The sequence below is a fragment of the Streptopelia decaocto genome (assembly GCF_964273445.1).
Source record: "Streptopelia decaocto genome assembly, chromosome: 1".
NCBI lineage: Eukaryota > Metazoa > Chordata > Aves > Columbiformes > Columbidae > Streptopelia > Streptopelia decaocto.
Genome location: NC_138663.1, coordinates 11,554,423 through 11,574,440, shown reverse-complemented (window position 1 = coordinate 11,574,440; position 20,018 = coordinate 11,554,423). Strand labels below are relative to the sequence as shown.

The 20,018-nt window shown below is 35.7% G+C and overlaps 1 protein-coding gene across 1 annotated transcript in view; it reads right to left on the bottom strand.

The window, feature by feature from the left end:
• CACNA2D1 (calcium voltage-gated channel auxiliary subunit alpha2delta 1) overlaps positions 1-20,018 on the bottom strand; it is a 396,917-nt gene that overhangs the window by 14,086 nt on the left and 362,813 nt on the right. The window contains exons 24-37 of the mRNA XM_082061285.1: positions 18,898-18,958; positions 17,035-17,132; positions 14,665-14,749; positions 14,394-14,456; positions 13,321-13,424; positions 11,959-12,045; positions 11,539-11,606; positions 10,213-10,251; positions 8,894-8,965; positions 8,140-8,292; positions 7,974-8,026; positions 5,052-5,107; positions 4,748-4,877; positions 2,576-2,688 (exon numbers count right to left, since the gene is read on the bottom strand). Coding sequence (XP_081917411.1) covers positions 2,576-2,688; positions 4,748-4,877; positions 5,052-5,107; positions 7,974-8,026; positions 8,140-8,292; positions 8,894-8,965; positions 10,213-10,251; positions 11,539-11,606; positions 11,959-12,045; positions 13,321-13,424; positions 14,394-14,456; positions 14,665-14,749; positions 17,035-17,132; positions 18,898-18,958 — 1,182 coding nt within the window. The remainder of the gene's footprint in view (positions 1-2,575; positions 2,689-4,747; positions 4,878-5,051; positions 5,108-7,973; positions 8,027-8,139; positions 8,293-8,893; positions 8,966-10,212; positions 10,252-11,538; positions 11,607-11,958; positions 12,046-13,320; positions 13,425-14,393; positions 14,457-14,664; positions 14,750-17,034; positions 17,133-18,897; positions 18,959-20,018) is intronic.

Below are 20,018 nucleotides of genomic sequence, written 5' to 3'. Positions count from 1 at the left end.
GGAATTATTCTGCTAAAATGAAGATACACAGTAAAAGTGAGGAAGTCTGTTTGGAAACGTAATGCTATATACAGGCTGAAGTGAAGGCCTATAAAAACTACTGGTTTTATTATGTGTATACCTCTGTTATCCCAGTTATCATACACAAGATCAACCCAGTGTAGACTTTGATAATACATGACAGAAAACCTAATTCGATCCCATTTGCATTTCAGTGATGGAGACAGATAAAATGCTGTCAAAACTAACAGCGGAACAGAAATGGAAGCAGTGACGTGCTATTAATTAGCTAACTACAAATGTGAGGTAGTGCTTTAGCTTCTGTCTCTGGAATCCGTACTTACTGATATTTAAGCGTAAATAGTATACTTCCCATTTGCCAGAGGCTGACAAAGGGCACAAGTCATCATGACATACTTGAAAATGGTAAACTGCAAAACCATCTTCTGTTGAAACTTGCTTATACTATCAATCAGTACATTAAGCTTTTTTTATTCCATTGTTGGTAGTACACACACTAAAGCTAAGCTACAGTGTTTTAAAAGATTGAGCACCAAAACTTATCTTAGTAGGTCTAACTGCTGCTTGAAGCAATCTTACTCATGCACTACTGTGGAAAACTACAGCAGCTTCATTGCAATGAGCGGAGATGCCCAACAGAAGAAAAGGCGAAAGGATGAGGAATTTAGTTCTGAAGATCTACATCTGTCTTCGTTCAGATGTTATCAAATTCACCTCCCCTTTCCTCTGCTGGGGCCCAGCTGAAAGGGAATCTGAAACTTAGAAATATTCTAAAAGACCATGTGCACAAGCAAAGCTGTACCAGCCAGAAAGAAGCAGAGTCTAATAATAACCATCTGAATAGCACCCAAAGGTCATTCTGCTCACTCGTGTGATGTTACGCTACATCTGCATTTCACAATGTTCCTTAGTTATAGAAAAGAGAGAATAGCTTAGTACTGCGTAGCTGGAACAAAAATAAAATAGTTCATTTAGTCAATATAAGCCCACCCAGCTGTTCTGGCTGCCACTTGAGTTTGGTTGCTGCTTTCTAGAAGGTCTGAGTCCCATAGGGAAATGCAAGTCAGGTGCCCATTTCCCATCAAATGTGCTTCATTTTCTATGGCAAATGCTGTCCATAAATTCAGACAGTGGCAACAGTTAATCAAACTGTCATGGACTGGAGTCCATTAGAATATTAAGCTGTGTTTACATAGTTCTGTGATGATATGGATATTGCTTCCACCCCAATGCAACTTCCTTTTCAGCCCAAGTGTAGATGGAATTCCAGTTTTATTAGTGTGGCAATGAACGCATTGCTTGTGCCAAAGAAACACAGTCATCTCTACAACCATCTGCTTTCCTTTCAGGAATGGGAGAGGCTGTTTCAACTAACTTCCTGACATGGACAAAAGTATTACTAATTGTTTTCCATATTCCATCATAATAATCCAAATTAGGACTTGTTTTGCCATCTCTGGAATACCACCCTCAAGCATGTAGAGCAGAGAAAAATTGAGGTGAATTTATCCTGGCCTAGAATATGTGTATGTTTGATTTATTGTATTTCCACCACCTTTACCTACATGTATCTACTGGAGTGAACAGGCTAGGGGCACAGAAATTGGCATTAAGGTGATTTAAATGAGAACAAACTTCCACATTCTTTCAATTTTACTGCATGTGTTGCAAGGACTCTGCTTAGCATGCATGCCACCTATGCCTCCAGCCAGCTCTGAAGAGATTCTAGCACAGCAGCTGGATAAACCCAGTATTTGTTGACTGAAGCAGTTTCCACAAGGAGTAAGCAGTTCTCATTGGCACTTAGCACATGCTGAAGTGCCTCCATCACTTTGACTCAGTGTTGTGGGCATCAGAGCAGGAGCCTAATGTTTCACGGTCAAACACTATTTATCTTAGTGTGGCCATCTTTTGTTATTTCTCTAGGCAGACATACCCTTGCCTTTTCCGACGGCTGAACAATGCCAGGTCTTCTCAGGCTCCCCTTGCATGTCCTGAGCTCCAGATGCCAACTGCCCTGGTGACCCTTTGCTATACATGTCACTCCAGATGTGGTCTCATCAGTGCTGAAAAGATGAGGTGGATCAGTTCTCCCAACCTGTTGACTACGCTCTTGCTAACATAGGTCAGGACGTGACCGGCTCTCTTTGTGGCAAGGTACGTGCCGACTGATGGTGAACTTCTTGTCCATCGTGATCATCAAGTCCTTTTCTTCAAAGCTGTTTCTAGTCACTCAGCCTCCAGCCTGTCCAGCTGCATGTCATTATTCTGCCCTGAATCCAAGACTTTGCGTCTGCCTTTTGGAAACTTCATTAAGTTCCCGAGAGCCCATTTCTGTTTGGGTCTTCACAAATAACAGCTTTGCTTTCTACCTCAGCGGCTGATGCCTCAGATGATTTGTGATATCATCCACAAATATCTGCTGCTTCAAGTATTCCAATGGCAACCATGCTACTAATATGCAAATAAACAGACCATTTTTCCTCGATGTATTCCAGTATATCATAGCCAAAAATCAATCCACACTACTAAATAACATGATTTCAAAGGATACCCGGCTTCTCCGCTTGCATCAGTGGCTTTGGGTCACACGAGCGGCACAGTAGTTGGCTGTCACTTATAATGAATACTAGATTCGTGTTTGAAATTTTCTCTGCATGATAAAGTCTAGAAAAAAAGCCAAGAAAAACCTATGTTTAAAAGAGGCAAGGAAATCTGTATTTGAGAAGGACACACAGTATTGGAATAAAAGTTATTCAACATTCCAGATTCAGTCTGGCTGCTACTGTTTATCTTTTCCATTATTAAACAGCAAGAAACATTTATAACTAATTTTGTAATCTTTTCAGCATTTCCATGGTTCCCCCTTTGAACTAGACTTGTTAGTGGAAAAATGGAAAAGAACATAAAATGACTTTAATTGAGTTAATAGCTAGCTCTGTGCCACTATAACAGTAGGTCTACTGAGAAATAAAATCAGTTCAGCATCAATTCCTCCCCTAACAACACTCAGAAAACCCTCATTCACAAAAACAAACAAACAAAAACCCAACACATAAGCCTGTCTGTCAGAAAGAAGAGAAAGGGGTTTAGGGTATGTGTGCTGTGCATTTGATATGTATTTGTTGAGTTGCTATGTACATATAATTATATAAAAGACCTTTAAACTAGTAGGGTCACTTTCTATTTATAAATAATTGAATAAGCAGCAATATACCTTTAAGCTATAGATACTACACTTCATGCCTTAGATCCTAAAGGTAAGGATATTACAGGATTTTTCAAGCATAATTTTCATGTACAATTTAAATGTACTGGAAAGGCAGACAGATCTTCAAAAAAACAGAGGAAAAAATCTTAATATTTCTTAGTCATTAATAAAATATATTTTGCTTGTTAAAGAGAGGTAAATTCAGGACAATCTAACAGGTTAATTGCTTATAGTGGATTCCAAATACATTCTCATACACATATAAAATAACAAGCAAGTCTTTTCATATAAGTGGTTCCCATTGTATGTAAGTAGAGTTATATTACTTAGGTGTGAATTGATTTGATTATTTCTGAAATTTCATAGATGACAAAATACCTGTTAATTAAATAACTGATGTTGTGATTACGTATCTGGTTTTAACCAGCTTAGGTTGTCGTTTCATACGTATTCCCACACAGTGGCACTATTTTTGCAATACTAGCAAAAGAATTTCTGTAGTCTTTCAGAAAACTGACCTAAAGAACTCTTCCAAAAATTCTCCAGAATGAAAAACCAAAGCAAAAGAACCCCACCCAAAACAAGCAAACAAACAACAACAACAAAAATCAAAACAAACAACCCCCAAAAACAAACAAACAAAACTCCCAACTCAACCAACCAAACAAACAACAACAGCTGAATGAGTTCTCTGCACAAACACATCACAGGAACCTGGAGGAGGAAGGCTGGAAGTGGGGAACCGTGGCTGGGTGGTTTGGCTATATTCACCATTTTCCAGTGTTCCCTATTTTTCTTTCCTGACTTGAAATACTGTCTTCAAGGAGTTTTAATCTGTTAATCTTAATTTCTAAGACATTTTCAGAAACTCCTAATGCATGTAAACTTTCAACCCAGCAGGCTTTTGAATGAAACACAGAATTAGGTCCAAATTACTTTGATTCTGAAGTATCTAATTTTTTTAATATAGCATTAAACATAATCTTGAATAGACACATAGACCTGGAAGACCAATTCTTTTACGGACAAAGCAAAACAGCATGGTTTGCTTAATCTGACCTATAGCTCTTACATCATGAGCAGTATTGACTAGGAGGTAAATTTGAAGATCAGTCGCATAATCTTATTGACCATCAGAAGTTCCAGTACATAACCAGATTAAAGAAAATAATCTCCTTCTGAATATTGCAGAACATCTTTAAGTTTATGCAATAAATTAAAAGAAAACAAATTGTAACAGAGATAGAAACACAATTTTCATGAATCATATACAGACTATAAACCAAAAATTTGTCTAAAATATTTCTACCGTTACTTAATTTTTAAATTAAAATCAATTTAAAAATATAAAAGGAATGCATTTTATCATTTTACTGTCTATATACTTCTCTGTTTTCCTTATGTAAGTTTAGTGCAATTAATCAAAAATATATTTTTGTTCTAATAATAGTGCAATCATAGTTTGCAAGATAAACACATATCCAAAAATTATTATTTATATTGAAGAAAATTTACCTGGAGCAGTTTATACAGTCTACAATCCCACCAAAAGATTTATCATCATTTTCAAAGAAATACTGAGTTTGCTCAGTGATACAGCTTGTTTTCGGCAGGGCAGCACCAAAATCATCGTCTTCCATATCAGCTGATATAAAGAAAAAAAAAACAACACAACCATAAATAAATAAACAGATAGATAGATAGATAGATGACATTTTTAAGTCACAGATGCAATTGGGAGATCCAAATATGGCCCCCAGCTGAGATTTTCACCTTCTACTTCACTCAAAGGTCACTCTTTAACATTCTCTTGACTTACCTGCCTCAAGAAAACGTGGAAAAGTGAAGCTCAAAAACAGTTGCTGTAAGATAGACCTGAACACAGGAAGAAAATACACATTTGTTAAAGCTTTTTTGCCATCTTTTATTTAATGGGTCCTTAAAAACTACTTGAGTAATTAACAGAATCATCATGACTTATTATGCTTTTGTCAGTTATTAAATCTGTGTTGCTTTAAACCTTACAGGTTGACTGTGGTTTTCTTTCCACACTTTCTCCCAGGTTTTCTTTCACACTTGCTACCATTTGTGTCCACAACTTATATCATGCCTTCCACGTCCTCCTTTTATACCTCTGTGGGTGGCAAACAAAGCGTGTTGGCATTCCTCTCGCACTTAAAGCAACCAGAACTCCTTTTGAACACACTTGGGAAAAATGCTCCTGAATGAGATATTTTACACTGATTAAGGCTCATTAAATTGCTGAGGACATGAACACTGGAATATTACAAGTATATTATAAAAATATTATTGTAATGTTGACTTTTAAAATCATCTCTGTTCCTCCTCTTAAGGTATGGGATATATTTTCCCCCTAGATGCTGCCAAAACACTTAGGATGAAAGAGCTCCATTTATTTCAAAGTATTTTTCTTCCTTCATGATTTTTTTTTTCTATTTTATTTACTTGAAGCAAATACTAGCTCGCCACATACATAGCATCCTTCTCCTCTACCAACCTGTCAAAACAGAAATCTCAACAGTTCGGTTCCTTGACTCCCTGCTTCTGCTTAAACTTTCATAAGTTGTAGTCACCTATCATGATATATTTAGATTTGCTTCTACCTACGAATATGTCCTGATCCCTCCTCGTCATTCTGCACTAACACTTGATCTGCAGAGACAGAGGACTGTATAACTTCATTAAGCCTCCAAGATTTTTTCTTTTTCTCTTTATCTAGCATGATCCATGTGTAAAGAAACTGAATCTGCCTGTCACCTTCCCAGTGGCACTATTGCCTGAAGGAGCTCTGGATTCACTTCCACAGCTTTGTGCCTTCAGTCGGTTGTCACGGATGAGAAAAGACCTGATGCCATTCAACAGTGACGCAATTTGCTGACAGAAAATAGTAATCCTTCATGAGGGTTCAACAGAATTTACAGGGAACTGAGTGAAAAAGGCAGCGCTGGAAAACTGTAAAATCTGAGTTAAAATAGCGTGAAGGAGAAATGATACGTACCCTCTTTACTACATGCTGATGTATCCTATAAAAATTTTGAAAATTATCACTCACACCTTTATTCTACATCGTTGCCTGAAACAGTATAGCTTTCTTTAATAACCTGGTTTCTCTCATATTTCTCTGCATTTGCCTTTGCCAGGTGCCTCTCTGAAACCATTTTCAGTCAGCCCTTTTCACTCTGTTTGCTTAATGGCCTTCTCAGCCTCCTCCTGACCTAGATTCCATTAAAAACATGTCCATAGAAAGTACTTTCATGTGGTGCTTTCAAGTTAAACATCACATAAAATAAACCTCAGGTCTAAATTGAGTCCAGACCACTGAGTTTGATTTGAACAGTGATAAACTAAAGTTTCTCTGCTTGAGAAGAGCTCGAGTTTCTCTTCTGGATTATTGCCCATCTCCAGTTTTTGAGGTTTGCTGTTGTCCCAGAAAACCAAGATTTTGCTTTTGCTGTTAACAAAATGTAACCACCAACAAAAGCCAACATACAATCTTCATAGCACTATCCGTGAGAAAATTACTATATATTTGTTCAGCTGCTATATAATTTAACTCTTAGCTTCATGAAGTAGGTCATTTACTCCAGCTTGATAACTATTATACAAAAATAAGCATCATGAAACTTTAGAAAGAGGAACAGACGGTCTCCAAGGGTGCAGTTCACACCAATGCAGGAGTATCACATCAGTCCCAATTACTTAGCCCAACCTGGTGCTGGGATAAGTAGCTCATAGAGGTGTCTATCTACACAGCTCCGAAGCAGGTAGAATTATTTCTGTGGCTATTATTAACAATGCACAAGCCAAAGTCAAAAGAAGAGAAAGCTCCTAAATGAATCCTTCATTTTAAAATGTACCCAGTTTTCTGATTGTGTAAGATAAACCTAATCACTGGTACAATCCCACCTCTCTAAAGGTCAGTCCAAAAATTCCACAACAGTCCTACTATTCCGACTTTTCCCCTTAGCTATAGAAAATGTAGGGTAAACAACTATAGAATTATCCAAAATGCTTTATATATATTTGCTTCCTTGTAGCTACTTTAGCAGGGGAGTTGAACTAGATGATCTCCAGAGGTATCTTCCAACCACAAACATTCTGTGATTTTGTGAAATAGTTCGGTAGAGTTTTTCACATTCCGTTTGAAAGAACCAATCAATAATTGTCATGAGAACCTTTAATTGAACTGTGCCATCAGGTAACATATTGGTTATCCTGCAGTCTGAAGCAAGACTTCTTTGTATTTTATAATAGAGAAACTTCATTTGTTTTTGTAAGATAATTCACTGAAAAGCAAACTTTGATTTTCTTAACACTTCTTGCTAGAAAAAGGGAAAGATGATATCCTGAAATAAGGAAATAAGTGATTAATAATTATAAATGTAACAATTTCACCTAAGCCTTCACACCTGCCAGTCAGACTTAGACCAATAATGCAACTTGGCTTCCTGAAGCTGATTTCGTAGAGTCAGAACACACAGTCACAAACGTGGCAAGAGAAGGTTTGAATTCAACTGTTGACAGAACCTTGGATTTTCCAAGAAGTTTGAAGACATAACTAAGAATTTTCACCATGAGAAACTGCAGAAGCAAAGGATTCAGAGCAGATTATTTTTGTTTGGTTGGATTTTTTGTGTGTGTGTGTGGGAAGACTGAACAGTCTCAATCTACTGAATAATTCTGGTTTGGATATACAGTTTTCCTACACATTTGTACTTACCAGGCAGCTGCCGAAGCCCACCATCCTAGATGCAAAATATCTGTTATCGTAGGCTGGGAAAAAAACAAAACAAAACAAAACCAAAAAACAACAAAGATTATGTTTTTTGTATAAACACTTGCAGACTTTTAAGGGAATGTTGGTCACCTCACAAGGGACTACTGACCACATAAGCAGAACGAAGTCCAGCTCCTTGCTTTGGTTCTTCTTCAGGATCGCAGACTGACTGATAGTCATACGACTTGTTAAAGGCATACAGGGACATGTTAATCAGGTTTCGCATCAGGCCAGGATCAATTTCACCAAAGAATCTTCCAATCTGATGAGGGAGAATACACAGAGATAAATTAAAGTATTTCCAAGTATTTTTCTCATTAAAAAGTGAGCAATTCTGATTTTCTACCACCCATTATTTTTTCCGCTACACAGATCATCCGGTTGGCCTGCTTATGTAGTTATTTCTTTATTTGCCTATTTCTCTCCCAAAAGCTTGGTTGGAGAACTCCAGTTAGACAGCAATTTTTAAATGCACTATCAATGAGATTGCCCTGCTTGGTGAAGAGCAAGAAGAATACGAGAAAGGTGTGTGCATGCCATCCTGCTCACCCACACCACCATAGGCCTATTAACAGCCTCCCAGCCTAAGGGCAGAGCACAAAGACTATAACTTGGTAGAGTTCTGGCATCTTAAACCATAAATAAGACTGTGAAAAAGATTAACAAAAACCCTGGAATTTCTGATATAGCAATTTTTTGTGATTCAGAAATGTTTTTCAGTTTCTGACCTGTTCGTTTCAACTCTGATGGGCATGATACGTATAAACCAAAGAAAGATTATTTTCTTTTTGTTTGTTTGTTTGCTTTTCTCTTAGAACTTCTGCTTATTGTGTTTCATGTACTATAATTAAAAATATACATACCTGTTGTGTATATTCATCCCGATTTGACATCAAAAGAAATCCACCATCATCAAGGATAACACAGTCCACATGCTATTATAAGAAAGTAAAGTATGTTTTGCAGGAAGGATTTGTCAAGAGAACACTCTGTAAGAAACTATTTTTTATTCAACACTTCAGAAGTATCTTCAAATCTATGTGGCTCAGGCTAAATCACAACCCCATAGCCAAGGGCCAATATTAAGTTATAATAAGCAGCATTATCAGTATTATAAAAGTTTGTACAGATCAAAGGCTTATTTGTGGCTTAACTTCATAAAAGTTGTTTTGTAAATTCTTATTTGCTCAATACTTTGTTAGTTCCAAGAGTGCTATAACCTTATTAAATCTGATTATAATTGAATTTCAGCTCATACTAAGGGACTACAACTTCTTGTGTGCTTCAGCTGTGCTTAAAGTCCTTTTCCACTTGCAGCTTTTAATGGTAAAAATCTTAAGGGCAGACTCAGCTTGCTAGTCACGCTTATTTTCACTTGTTAAGGACTATAGTGGTTTCTTCCAGGTGTCAGGTGCAGAAATGGGAAGCCCACTGGTTCCCTATGCTTTGCACTTTGTAAAAGATCCCTGCAGGCAGAGATTGGAGAGAGAGCGGTGAGACCAGATCAATAACTTCCCAGAGTATCCCCTTTGTTGTATCTCCTGCATTTAATGATCTTCACACTCTGCAAAAGAACTCACAGAAGATCCGAGCAGAGAAAGCTTTTAAACACATAGCAGAATGTGATACTGTGATTGCCCCCGGAGCTGTGCTCTCCTGAGTGCCAGCAGAGCTATGGGATCCCCAAATCAGAATGGGCTGGAAACAGAGGAAAGGAGGATGACTAATGACTGTTGAAGGGCACATCTCATATTCCAGGGCTTTGCCATTTGCATTTACCCTTCTCTAAGGTACTTTTCTTCTAGTCTTTTTTCTCAGGTTTGTTTGTTTGTTTGTATCAGTTATTCCCTTTCTTTAGGATTCACCTCTTGTTCTGAAAGTTACCATTACATTTTTCTGCCATTTTTTCATCACATCATTCTCTATTGTTCTTATTCTATATTTTCTTCCCTCTAGTTCTCATAACCTCTTTGCAATCATTCTTGCAACAACTTCACCTGACTTTTATACCCTCTTTTACCCCATCCCTTCTCATCTTCATCTCTTTCTCAAACACAAGTGAAGAATTCCTGTTTTATATAAATTTAATAATAATAATAGAATAATTATCTTGGATAAATCTAGAGAGAAAAAATTACTTTTCACAGTCTGACAAATATTAATAAACCAAACATATTCTTACCATACTGTTTCTCTCACAACCACAGATTTCACTGTTGCACTAAAAAATAGAAGTACAGTAATATTCACAATAATGTTCCAAAAGAAACTGTATTTCACAGTGATGATAATCAATCAAAACAAGAACAAGTGATTTGATTTCAGAGCACTGGAACAGGCTGCCCAGGGAGGTTGTGGAGTCTCCTTCTCTGGAGACATTCAAAAGCCACCTGGACATGTTCCTGTGTGACCTCACCTAGACGTTCCTGCTCCAGCAGGGGGATTGGACTAGATGATCTTTTGAGGTCCCTTCCAATCCCAAACATACTGTGATACTGTGATATCCGTATATTAATTGAAATTAATTTTGATTTGCATTTCCAGGTGTTTGAGGTGTGGAAAGAAAAATGCAGAAAACCTGCTGCTAAGTATTTTTTTTGATCACAAAAAGCTTCACCAGCCTCAACGCATGAGAATCCCATGTGAAAAAGGAAGTTCACCATCTCCAGTTAGCTTATATGGCTTTGATTACGAATACATTTTTCTCCTGTTCTTCCAATATGTGTATACATACACATATAACTGTGTCCTTGCATTACATCCTGAGCAAAACAACTACTGGATAATAGTGCAATCATTCATCTCAAATTAATTACCAGATATTCCTCTTTCTTTATTTCTCATTTTCAGTTACGTATTGTTGTCCTTAGTTGTTCTGACATTAGGCAGTGCATTTGCCTACTCATCATACTACAGCTGTAATACCTCTATCGGCCAGATGCTGTTATCAAGTCCCTTAACATACAACCAAACAATCAAAATTGCTCATCCAGTTGTTCCAGAATTGTCTTCATTTTTTGCCTCATCTTTCCCAATGTTCTACTAATTCCTTTATTTTTCCTTCCATTTAGCCTTTCCTCCTTCCCATTTATGCATAGGCTTTATATGTAAGGAATGAAAGGGTTAAGCACCTGTTTCGTTAAGTTCTGGTAAAATGCTGTGATGTTGGCTGTAGTACAAACCCTTACTCTTCACTCGTTACCCATCCTCCTTATTAAACAAAAATAGATTCACTAAGTCCTTTGCAGATTTTATTCACTGCCACAGCATAATCTTAGTAGGGAGGCTAGTGGCTAGAACATGTCATTTTTCTTTGTCTTTATCTATGTACAAAATACAGCCTATTTCAACATAGATTTATTTTGTGCATTTGGGTGATTTAAATACCACAACTACTTGGCAACTACGCGTCACTGTGACTCTGGCACAAAGAGCTATTAGACCTATTTGCATCTGAAGCTTTGAGAAATGCAAATAAAGTTCAAAAAAGACTTGGTCAATTGCTTACCAGGCTCTTGATTGTGGTTTTTGTGAAATTTTCCATCCAGCTGGTTGCATCAATCTTTATTCCAACAACTAATAAAAAATACATGAAAGTCTTTTTTAATAAAAATAAAAAAAAAAAAAGATAACTGTAGAATCCTAAAAAAGGGGGGAAATTATAATAACATCTAAATTATTAAACTGGAAAAGGATAAAATATGAGTTTTGCCCAGTTGCCTGACCACCAATATCCTTCATGAGACTAATAAATTAAGAATACAACCAGACCCTTGGCTTGATTTCCACTAGGAAGACTGAAACAGTCTCAGAGAAAAGAGTTATATGAAGTGAAGTTCCTTTGAAATGTCAATTACATTTCTAATTCACTGTAGAGCAACAACCAAATAACTAATGTATTTAGAGTTTCAGCACTGCTCTCTCTTACCTGCTGGTTTCAGAAGCTTCCCATTAATTGTTATTTCCACAGCCTTGCTTACCATAATACCTGTTTCATAGCTATTGGCACCACTTTCTGAGAGTATAGAAGGACAAAAAGAAAAAAAAAAAAAAAGTTAAGGTGTTATGAGAGTCTCTTTCTCCAAAATTAGTTATTATCTGTATATATATCTGTAACCAATGATTATTCGAATACCCAGAATGATAAAAAAAAAATCCTATTCAGAAGCACTGACCCAGCTGTACACCATGTGTTTGTCACTGATCACCAACATCTGGATGACTAAGAGGAATATTTTGGTTTACTTTTTATCATTCACTTTTTGTACACAGTTTCTTTCTGAGCTTCATAAAATTACTGTAGCTTCTTTTTTCTTTTTCCTGCAAACAGAGCCATGAATAGCTTTACATATGTGAGCAGCTCTGTTAAAGGCAGGCTCAGAGCCAAAGATTTTATCCTGCTGTCGTCTGTGTATTTTTCAATGCAGGATATACTGACTCCACTCACTAGCCAGCAATTACTTCTCTGATGGACTTCAGCCTGTTTTCAACACTGCTTAGTATGAAAAAGCAAGTTAAAAGTACGTTCCCTGGAGTGCTCTAAGAAACAACAAAGACTACAGGGAATTTAGATAATTACTGTGTTAATATTTTATTGAGAAAAGATGCAATAAATAAGTATGAAATAACAGCAATAAAAGATCGCATATGTTTAAGAGAAGAGTGTGTCATTTGTGGTATCATCTGCTGTTAGACGGGCTTGGCAAGGTTAATGCTGCTCACATTGGTCATGAGCACTTACTATTGTGCATATATTGGTTTAAAATATCGCAGTATTTCAGATAAACTGGTTTTGGGGAATAACAACAATTTGAAATAGAATTTGAAAGCAATGCTGAAATTGAGCAGTGGCACACGGGACAGAGTTGTGGCCTCTGGACCCCTGTACCTGCTAGCCTGAATTAGGTTTGGTGCTGAGGAAGAACTTGCTCAAATAGAGATTTTTCAGGTAGTGTTATTGGCCCTGAGTGAAATTTTCCATCACTTCTTTTAAAATAATTCTGCCAAAGCATCTTTGTAACCCAATATTCCAGTCAAATAAATGAATACCAGCAGCTTTGTTAATTCTGGCACACAGGGCCACCAGAGTCAATACAAATTATGTCCCCTGTTTAGTGCCCTCCTAGCTACCTTTTCTTTAATAACAGAAGATATCTCAAGATATTTTTTTTCCTTATGCAGCATCCCACTTGCATCCTTTGTCAGTGGCCTCAACTGGTATGGGAAACTTCCATGAATATACTAATATTGGACTAGCTAGCTGTGACATTATAAAACATTGAGGACTTACTGTTGTAGTAGGGAGCTGTGAAAATATAGTTGTCATTATCTAAACTCCGTTTATAGAAACTGACTTCATAAGTTTCAGCGTTTTCCAACCAATCTTCTCCTGCCCTAATCACAAAAAATAGTGATCAAAAAAAAGATAGTTAGCATCTCATTAAAGCTGGGCTGCAATGCTTTTTTATGTTTCACAGTTAGAAATAAGGTGAGATTTATTCATGTAGTCCTCAGAATTTGTCAGCTTTCACTGGGTAACTGCCAGATGTAATTATTTAAAAAAAGTGGAAAAAAGAAAAATCATTTTCTTGGAACAACATGGATTTGGATCTGTGTGATTTTTTGCCATCATTTTAGTTCTTAACTCATTGTTTTTGGATATACTGAGATAACTGCAACACTACTTACAACAAAATATAAACAAACATTTATAGCACATGCTATCTCCTGAGAAATCATCCCTAAAGATTTTGTATAACATCAAAACAGAAACTGGTTTGGGGAGTAAAATTCATTGCCATTTTCCCTTTTTGCAGAAACACAGAATAACCTAAGAAAATGGATAAATTTGCCATTTACCAGTATATCTGTACTGGTGCCCTCAATATTCCCAGTCACTAATGCAACTGCCTAGTTTATTATAGGACCACTTTCACATGTTCTTTTTGCCCCTGGTAATGATCTATTTTTCTCTCTTGAAGTCTCTGGACCATTTGGTCTGCTCTTATTAGTCTATATGTTGCTTTACAGTATTTGCAGCCTGCCAAACAAATGAGTGCTTAGGAGTGATTAGGGATTAGCATGACCCCACTAGTAGTACAAGGGCACAGCTTTTACCGCAGCTCTACACTGATTAGAAACTTGGATTACATGGACCTACTATGGAAATAATGTTACAGATCGGTTTCATACAGTGACACAGGTAAAATCAGAGAAAAACAAGGCATTCTATTCATTTCACAGTTATCAGTACAAGCTAGCCTGTAGGAGAAGCTGTTTTTCATTCAATAAATCCATTACTTAACATTCCAGCCTTTCAGGTTTCAAAACTTTCATATTATATTCTTTTGTAATAATTATTACCTTTTTGGGAACACTCTAGTAATTCCACCATCTGTAACGACGAATTGTGCGACAACTCCATCTCTGTAAACAAAAATAAGATTTCAAATGAAATGGATTGAAATTCTTACAGTTTCCTATGTCAGGGGTTGGAATTTAAATCTATAACTGTGAATTAAATGTCTACCCTGTGTAAAATTTAACATAACTGTATATACACACATGTATGCCATTTTATTAACGAACTTTGAAATGCATAAGAAAAATCACAGCCAAGAAAAAGAATACTTACAGAGAGAGTTTACTCCAATAATTTTGAGCAAGTTCATTTGTAAATCCTGCATCCAGCAAAACTCTAATGACCATATCAGTATTACCTATCAAAAGAGTTAAGACTTTTATCTGAAACTATATGACATGGAGTTTCATTAAGTAGCTAAAATTAAGTTTTGAGTTGTCAAGATGCTACAGACACAAAAATTGAGCTATTTTTATTAGGCATACTAACTTCTGATTACATCAAGTACTTACTGTTCAATAGGTTGCTCTGACACTGTTGACTTCATTTAAACTTGTCCTTCATTGTATCCTAAAAAAACTACCTTTGTGTCATAGGAAAAAGCAGGGTGATAAATGTACAGGCCTCAGCTTGGCAAAGCGTCTGTATTAAATTTGGAAATTAAGCTATTTTTAAAGCATGTTTTCATTCAAACATTTTTTATTTCAGGTGATGCAATGGAACAACACAATCCTTAGTGATATGTACATGCTATAAAAATGAAGGCAATTCAACAACAATATAAATATATTTTTATCAGTTAGGATCCAGCCTCTCAAAACACCTGTTTGACATCTGGAAATGGGTACAGGAAAATAAACTAAGTTGAAATAGTAGCTTAGATGGATATGTCATTTTTAAATATCTAAGAAAGGATGCTTTGAATTCAGGACTTCTGAAACATCTTTTTCAGTACCTCTTAGTAGGGCAAAGTTCTAGGAATGCTCAACAGAAGTAAGCACACACTTTAATAGAGATTTCACCACTATGGAAAATAAAACAGGGCTAAATTGGAGCTGAATATGGTAATGGGAAACTCTGGCTCTTGGTCTTCAATGTCACACAGTGACACTGGTAAATCAGTGCTGGTAAATCAATTGTTCTGTGACCAGAACCTGCAGCTCTGAATCTGCCAAACCTCAGCTGCTCAGTCCTGCTGAGGAGACTGAAAAATCCTTATGGGGAAAAATAAAAATAAAACCCACCAACTTTTTTTTTGGTTTTGCTCCATAGAAAACCATGACACCAGAGCAGGACTGAGGGGCGGAATTACCTCCTTGGATGTGCTGGCCATGCTCATTTTGATGCAGTCCAGGAGACTGTTGGCTTTCTGGGCTGCAAGTGCACATTGCTGGCTCATGTTGAGCTTTTTTTTGCTAGTTTTTAAATAGTTTTACAATTTTTTTCCTTTTGAAAAACATTTTTAGCTGACGTAATTTCCATAGCTGCTGTTTCGTTTAGTCAATACTGTTTACTTATTTAGGAGACTATTTTTAAAGTAACTTAATTATAAGAAAATAAGAAGGAAAAAAGTGAATTTTCTTGTGGATTCCAAAATGAAATATAGCAATCATTTGATAACATTTTGGCATAATTACTTACTATGCCCTAGTGTATACAATATCACTAAATGTGTCCTCAATATTCGCTTATATAACTAGTGAATATTAAACTAGAATTTTCATTTATTAGCTGGTTTAATCATTTGAGATGAATGCTTTCGTTTCCCAGAGACTCAGATGAAATTTCAATCAGTCAGTACTGTGTCTATGAAGAAGATCATCCTATAAAAAAACAACAAACACCCACACATGCACACAAAAATATCCTTTTGTGAGAAGCTAAGTGCACATTCCCTCAGTTACATGGTCTAGCACTGAAATTCTTGTTGAACTGATCAGTGATCCCTGACAGTAACCTGATAAAAAGACTTGAGGAATGTGAGACAAAAAAATTGTTTATTTGATTTTTTTATAAATTACTAATAAATCTAAACAGACTTGTATGCATAAACAAGCAGATCCAAACACTGAATTTTTCATGAGAACAAGACTTTAATGCATTATTGATGGTTCATTCAAAAGTGTAACTCCTCATTTGTTCTTAACAGAGCTTAAGGCTCAATTTAAATATGTGAGTACCTTCCCAAACACTGCAGCAGTATATGAATCTGTGTTCTTAACTCAAGCCCAAGCAAGATCTCTTGAAGCAATTTGTGAACCAGTATAGAACTTCCTCATCTTTTATTCTGGTTTTTGGTTATTTTGGTTCTCAGTCCTTTACTTATTTTGGTTATACGAGCTGACAAGAAAACAGACTTGTAGTTATTTGCTGCTAGTAGAAAATACTGAGAGGAAGCACAGAAAACACTGGATATAATGCCCTGTAAACTGTTGTAAATAAACCCAGAAAACTGCAAACTAATTTTACAATCTCTACCTTGAGCAGAAAATCCCAACGTTTTGTATATTTCTAGTAAAAGAAATCAGTAAATATAAAAGCCCAAACCACACGATTTGGTCATGAAAGCTGTCATTTTGACTAAATCTCATTTATAAGTATTTTCCTAAGCCAAAATCTCAGTGAACTGAGAAGAATACTTACATGATGGACTGCTTGGAGTATATCTGTCAATAAATTCATTGAAATTTAATAGAAATTCCGTGTTGTTTTCAGATTTTTTTACTTCACTACAGTATTCTCTGAAAAACAACAAAACATTGACCTTGTCAGATTTGTTTCCTTTGCTACTAAAACAGATAAATATACCTCAGCAATTTTAAGAGCCAAAAAGGTTTGTGCAACTACAAGGATGTGGCTGGCACTGCTACATCAGTTGGCTACCTTGGTCAATATTGAATGTTGACCATATTGAATAGTTCTGGCATCTACAGGAAATAAAGTGTTCAAGTGTCTGCCTAAATTTGAATTATAAGAAAACTCCACGTGTGAGATAAGGCAGAGATTCCCAGAGAAAGCACTCAGGACTAGTGTAGGTCATGAAATAAGGAGATCATAGAGTCTGGAAACTAAACAAGGAAATGAAATGCCCAGTGACTTTAGACTGCTCCTGGGTTAAACTGTACTGGAAAGTACATGGACTGCTGTTTAAAACCTAGTCACTTCATGCTCAACTAAGGCCGGATTTATGGGATGAGTTTCTATCTTCTGAGAAGACTTAAAGGCAATTTTAATAGGGTACACACCACATAAGCATATAAACACTCCTTGTTTTGACATATGCAAAACAGTTAAACAGTAAACTACTGTCCTTTACATAATGTAATAAAATTAAACAATACATCATTGGGCAATTCACTGAATGCAAGCAATTACAATAAAAGTCACTGAGCATTTTGAAGGCAAATGTTAGACTGTGAGTGGCATTAAACAACTTTAATTAAAATGTAGAATATTAAACAGTAAAGCAGGGAGGTCTCTTTTTAAATGAGCTTTTTATATTAAATTAATTTCGTATGAACAAAAGAAGTCTTTCAAGTATTTCATATGAATAAACTGTCTTATTACCCTTTACTTACTTCACCATGATTCTGAAAGACTACAGGCAGAATTTGCCTTACTATATCAACATTCACATTTAAACAGAGCTCCAGATCAAGCAGGCTTTGATCATGTAGACCAGCCGAACAACTAGGGACTTGCTGGAATTTGCTAATTGGTGTGACTGATTATCAGTAACTTCAGTCCTTCAAAACAAAAAATAAACAGCTACACTGAGAATATATTTGAAGATAGAAGACTATGTTTTACATATGAATCTATCTAAAGCAGCATAAATGTAAAAGGACACAGAAATTTACATGATAAATAAGAAATTGAGTAATTCTTAACTGATCTTGATGTACAGAATTTCCTTTATTTATCATAAATATCATTTAAAGGAACTTAATTTTTAAGAACTATTTATCATACCTTGTTTCCCTTGAAAACATCAGTTTATAAGGGCAACAAGGACTACACGATTTGACATGAAAAAAACAGGGAACTAATGAACTCACATGATGAATCAAATATGAATTCATGCTTAATTGACAGAAAGCTTTGAAACATTTTATGTGGATTTTGGAAAACATCTTAAGGTAAGTATTATGGTACCTATTTTACAAATGAGAAGCTGAGGTACAAAGCTTTAAAATCTTAAAAGTCACAGACACAAGAAAAAAATAGAAATATAGAAGATTTCCATTAAACACATCAAAAAATGACGATACGTCAGATTTTACAACTTTCTTTGTTAATATAAAACAGAATCAGAGCCTAAAGATCTTTGCACTCCATCAAGAAGATTGATCTTGTAATACATGAATTTAATAACTGCTCTTTCACTTAATATTTTTTTACCAAAATTAACTTTATTGGTCAATTCTGTATTTTGTAAATGTTATTAACCTGTTCAAATGCATATTTACTGCTGAAATAATATTTAGCACTGGGAAATTAACCAACCTTGGTGCTATAAACGTATAGCCAGCTTCATCAAAATGATCAAGCTTCAGTGTTTCTGAATCTACAAAAATGAAGAGTAAACACCAAGTAAATAAACAGGGCTTTTGCCATCATTTTTCTTCTCAAAATATTTGACTAACTTCTGCATGCATCCATAAATTCAGAAAGAAATGTTTATTTTGAGCCACTTTTCTACTTCTATACTATATATTTCTCAATATTTCTCAATATAGGAACAAATTACTTGATTATTATATACAACACACACCTGACAATTATAATGTATCTAACAACTTAGAGAAGACATTTCATTACCATGACAACATGAAAATGTGTGATGTTTTCATTAGAATTACAATCTGATACAGAGAAATGTTTGGGATACTGAGTTGTTAGAACATGAAGGAAAAAGCTTCTAGTATTTTCTGCAACAAAGTTTAAAAACTCATCCATATAGACTTCATTTTAAATGCTACCAAAAATGATGACTTTAATAGCTGGTGTCACTGAACACTAACAGGACCAGACAAATAAGGATTAGAGATTAACAACATACTGAAATGTGCACAAACACAGAAAAAGACTTCACAGCTTTTTTTTTTTCCTATTGCTATGGTACCCAATGATCATGGGAAAAATCCTGAGATGGAGAGTACAGAGGAGAATATCCAGTAGGAATAGAAATATAAGTGAAAAATATCAACCACAGTCAACAGAAAGAAATTGAGCAACAAGAATATACTTGCCCCTTTTGATTTTCACTATCCATCAGAAAGAGAAAGCAGGGAAACAGAAAAAAACAGGGTAAAGCAAAAGGGGTCACAAACCAATATTTTATTCAAACAGCCCCTTGAATAAAAATATTGTGCATAGATAGATCAGAGGTTCAATTTACATACAACTGTCATCTGGAAAAAAGACAAACATCTTTGAAGACTGAAGAATATGACTTTCTCAATTATTTCTCAAGTACCTTCTATATACTGTGACTATTTCAAGGGTCTGTTTTGCTTGTTATATTGATATATGTGCAAAATCAGATGATCTAACCCACTAAGAGAACCATACTCACAAAAACTTTGATTTTAAACTACTTACTATTTGACAAAGTTACAAAATGA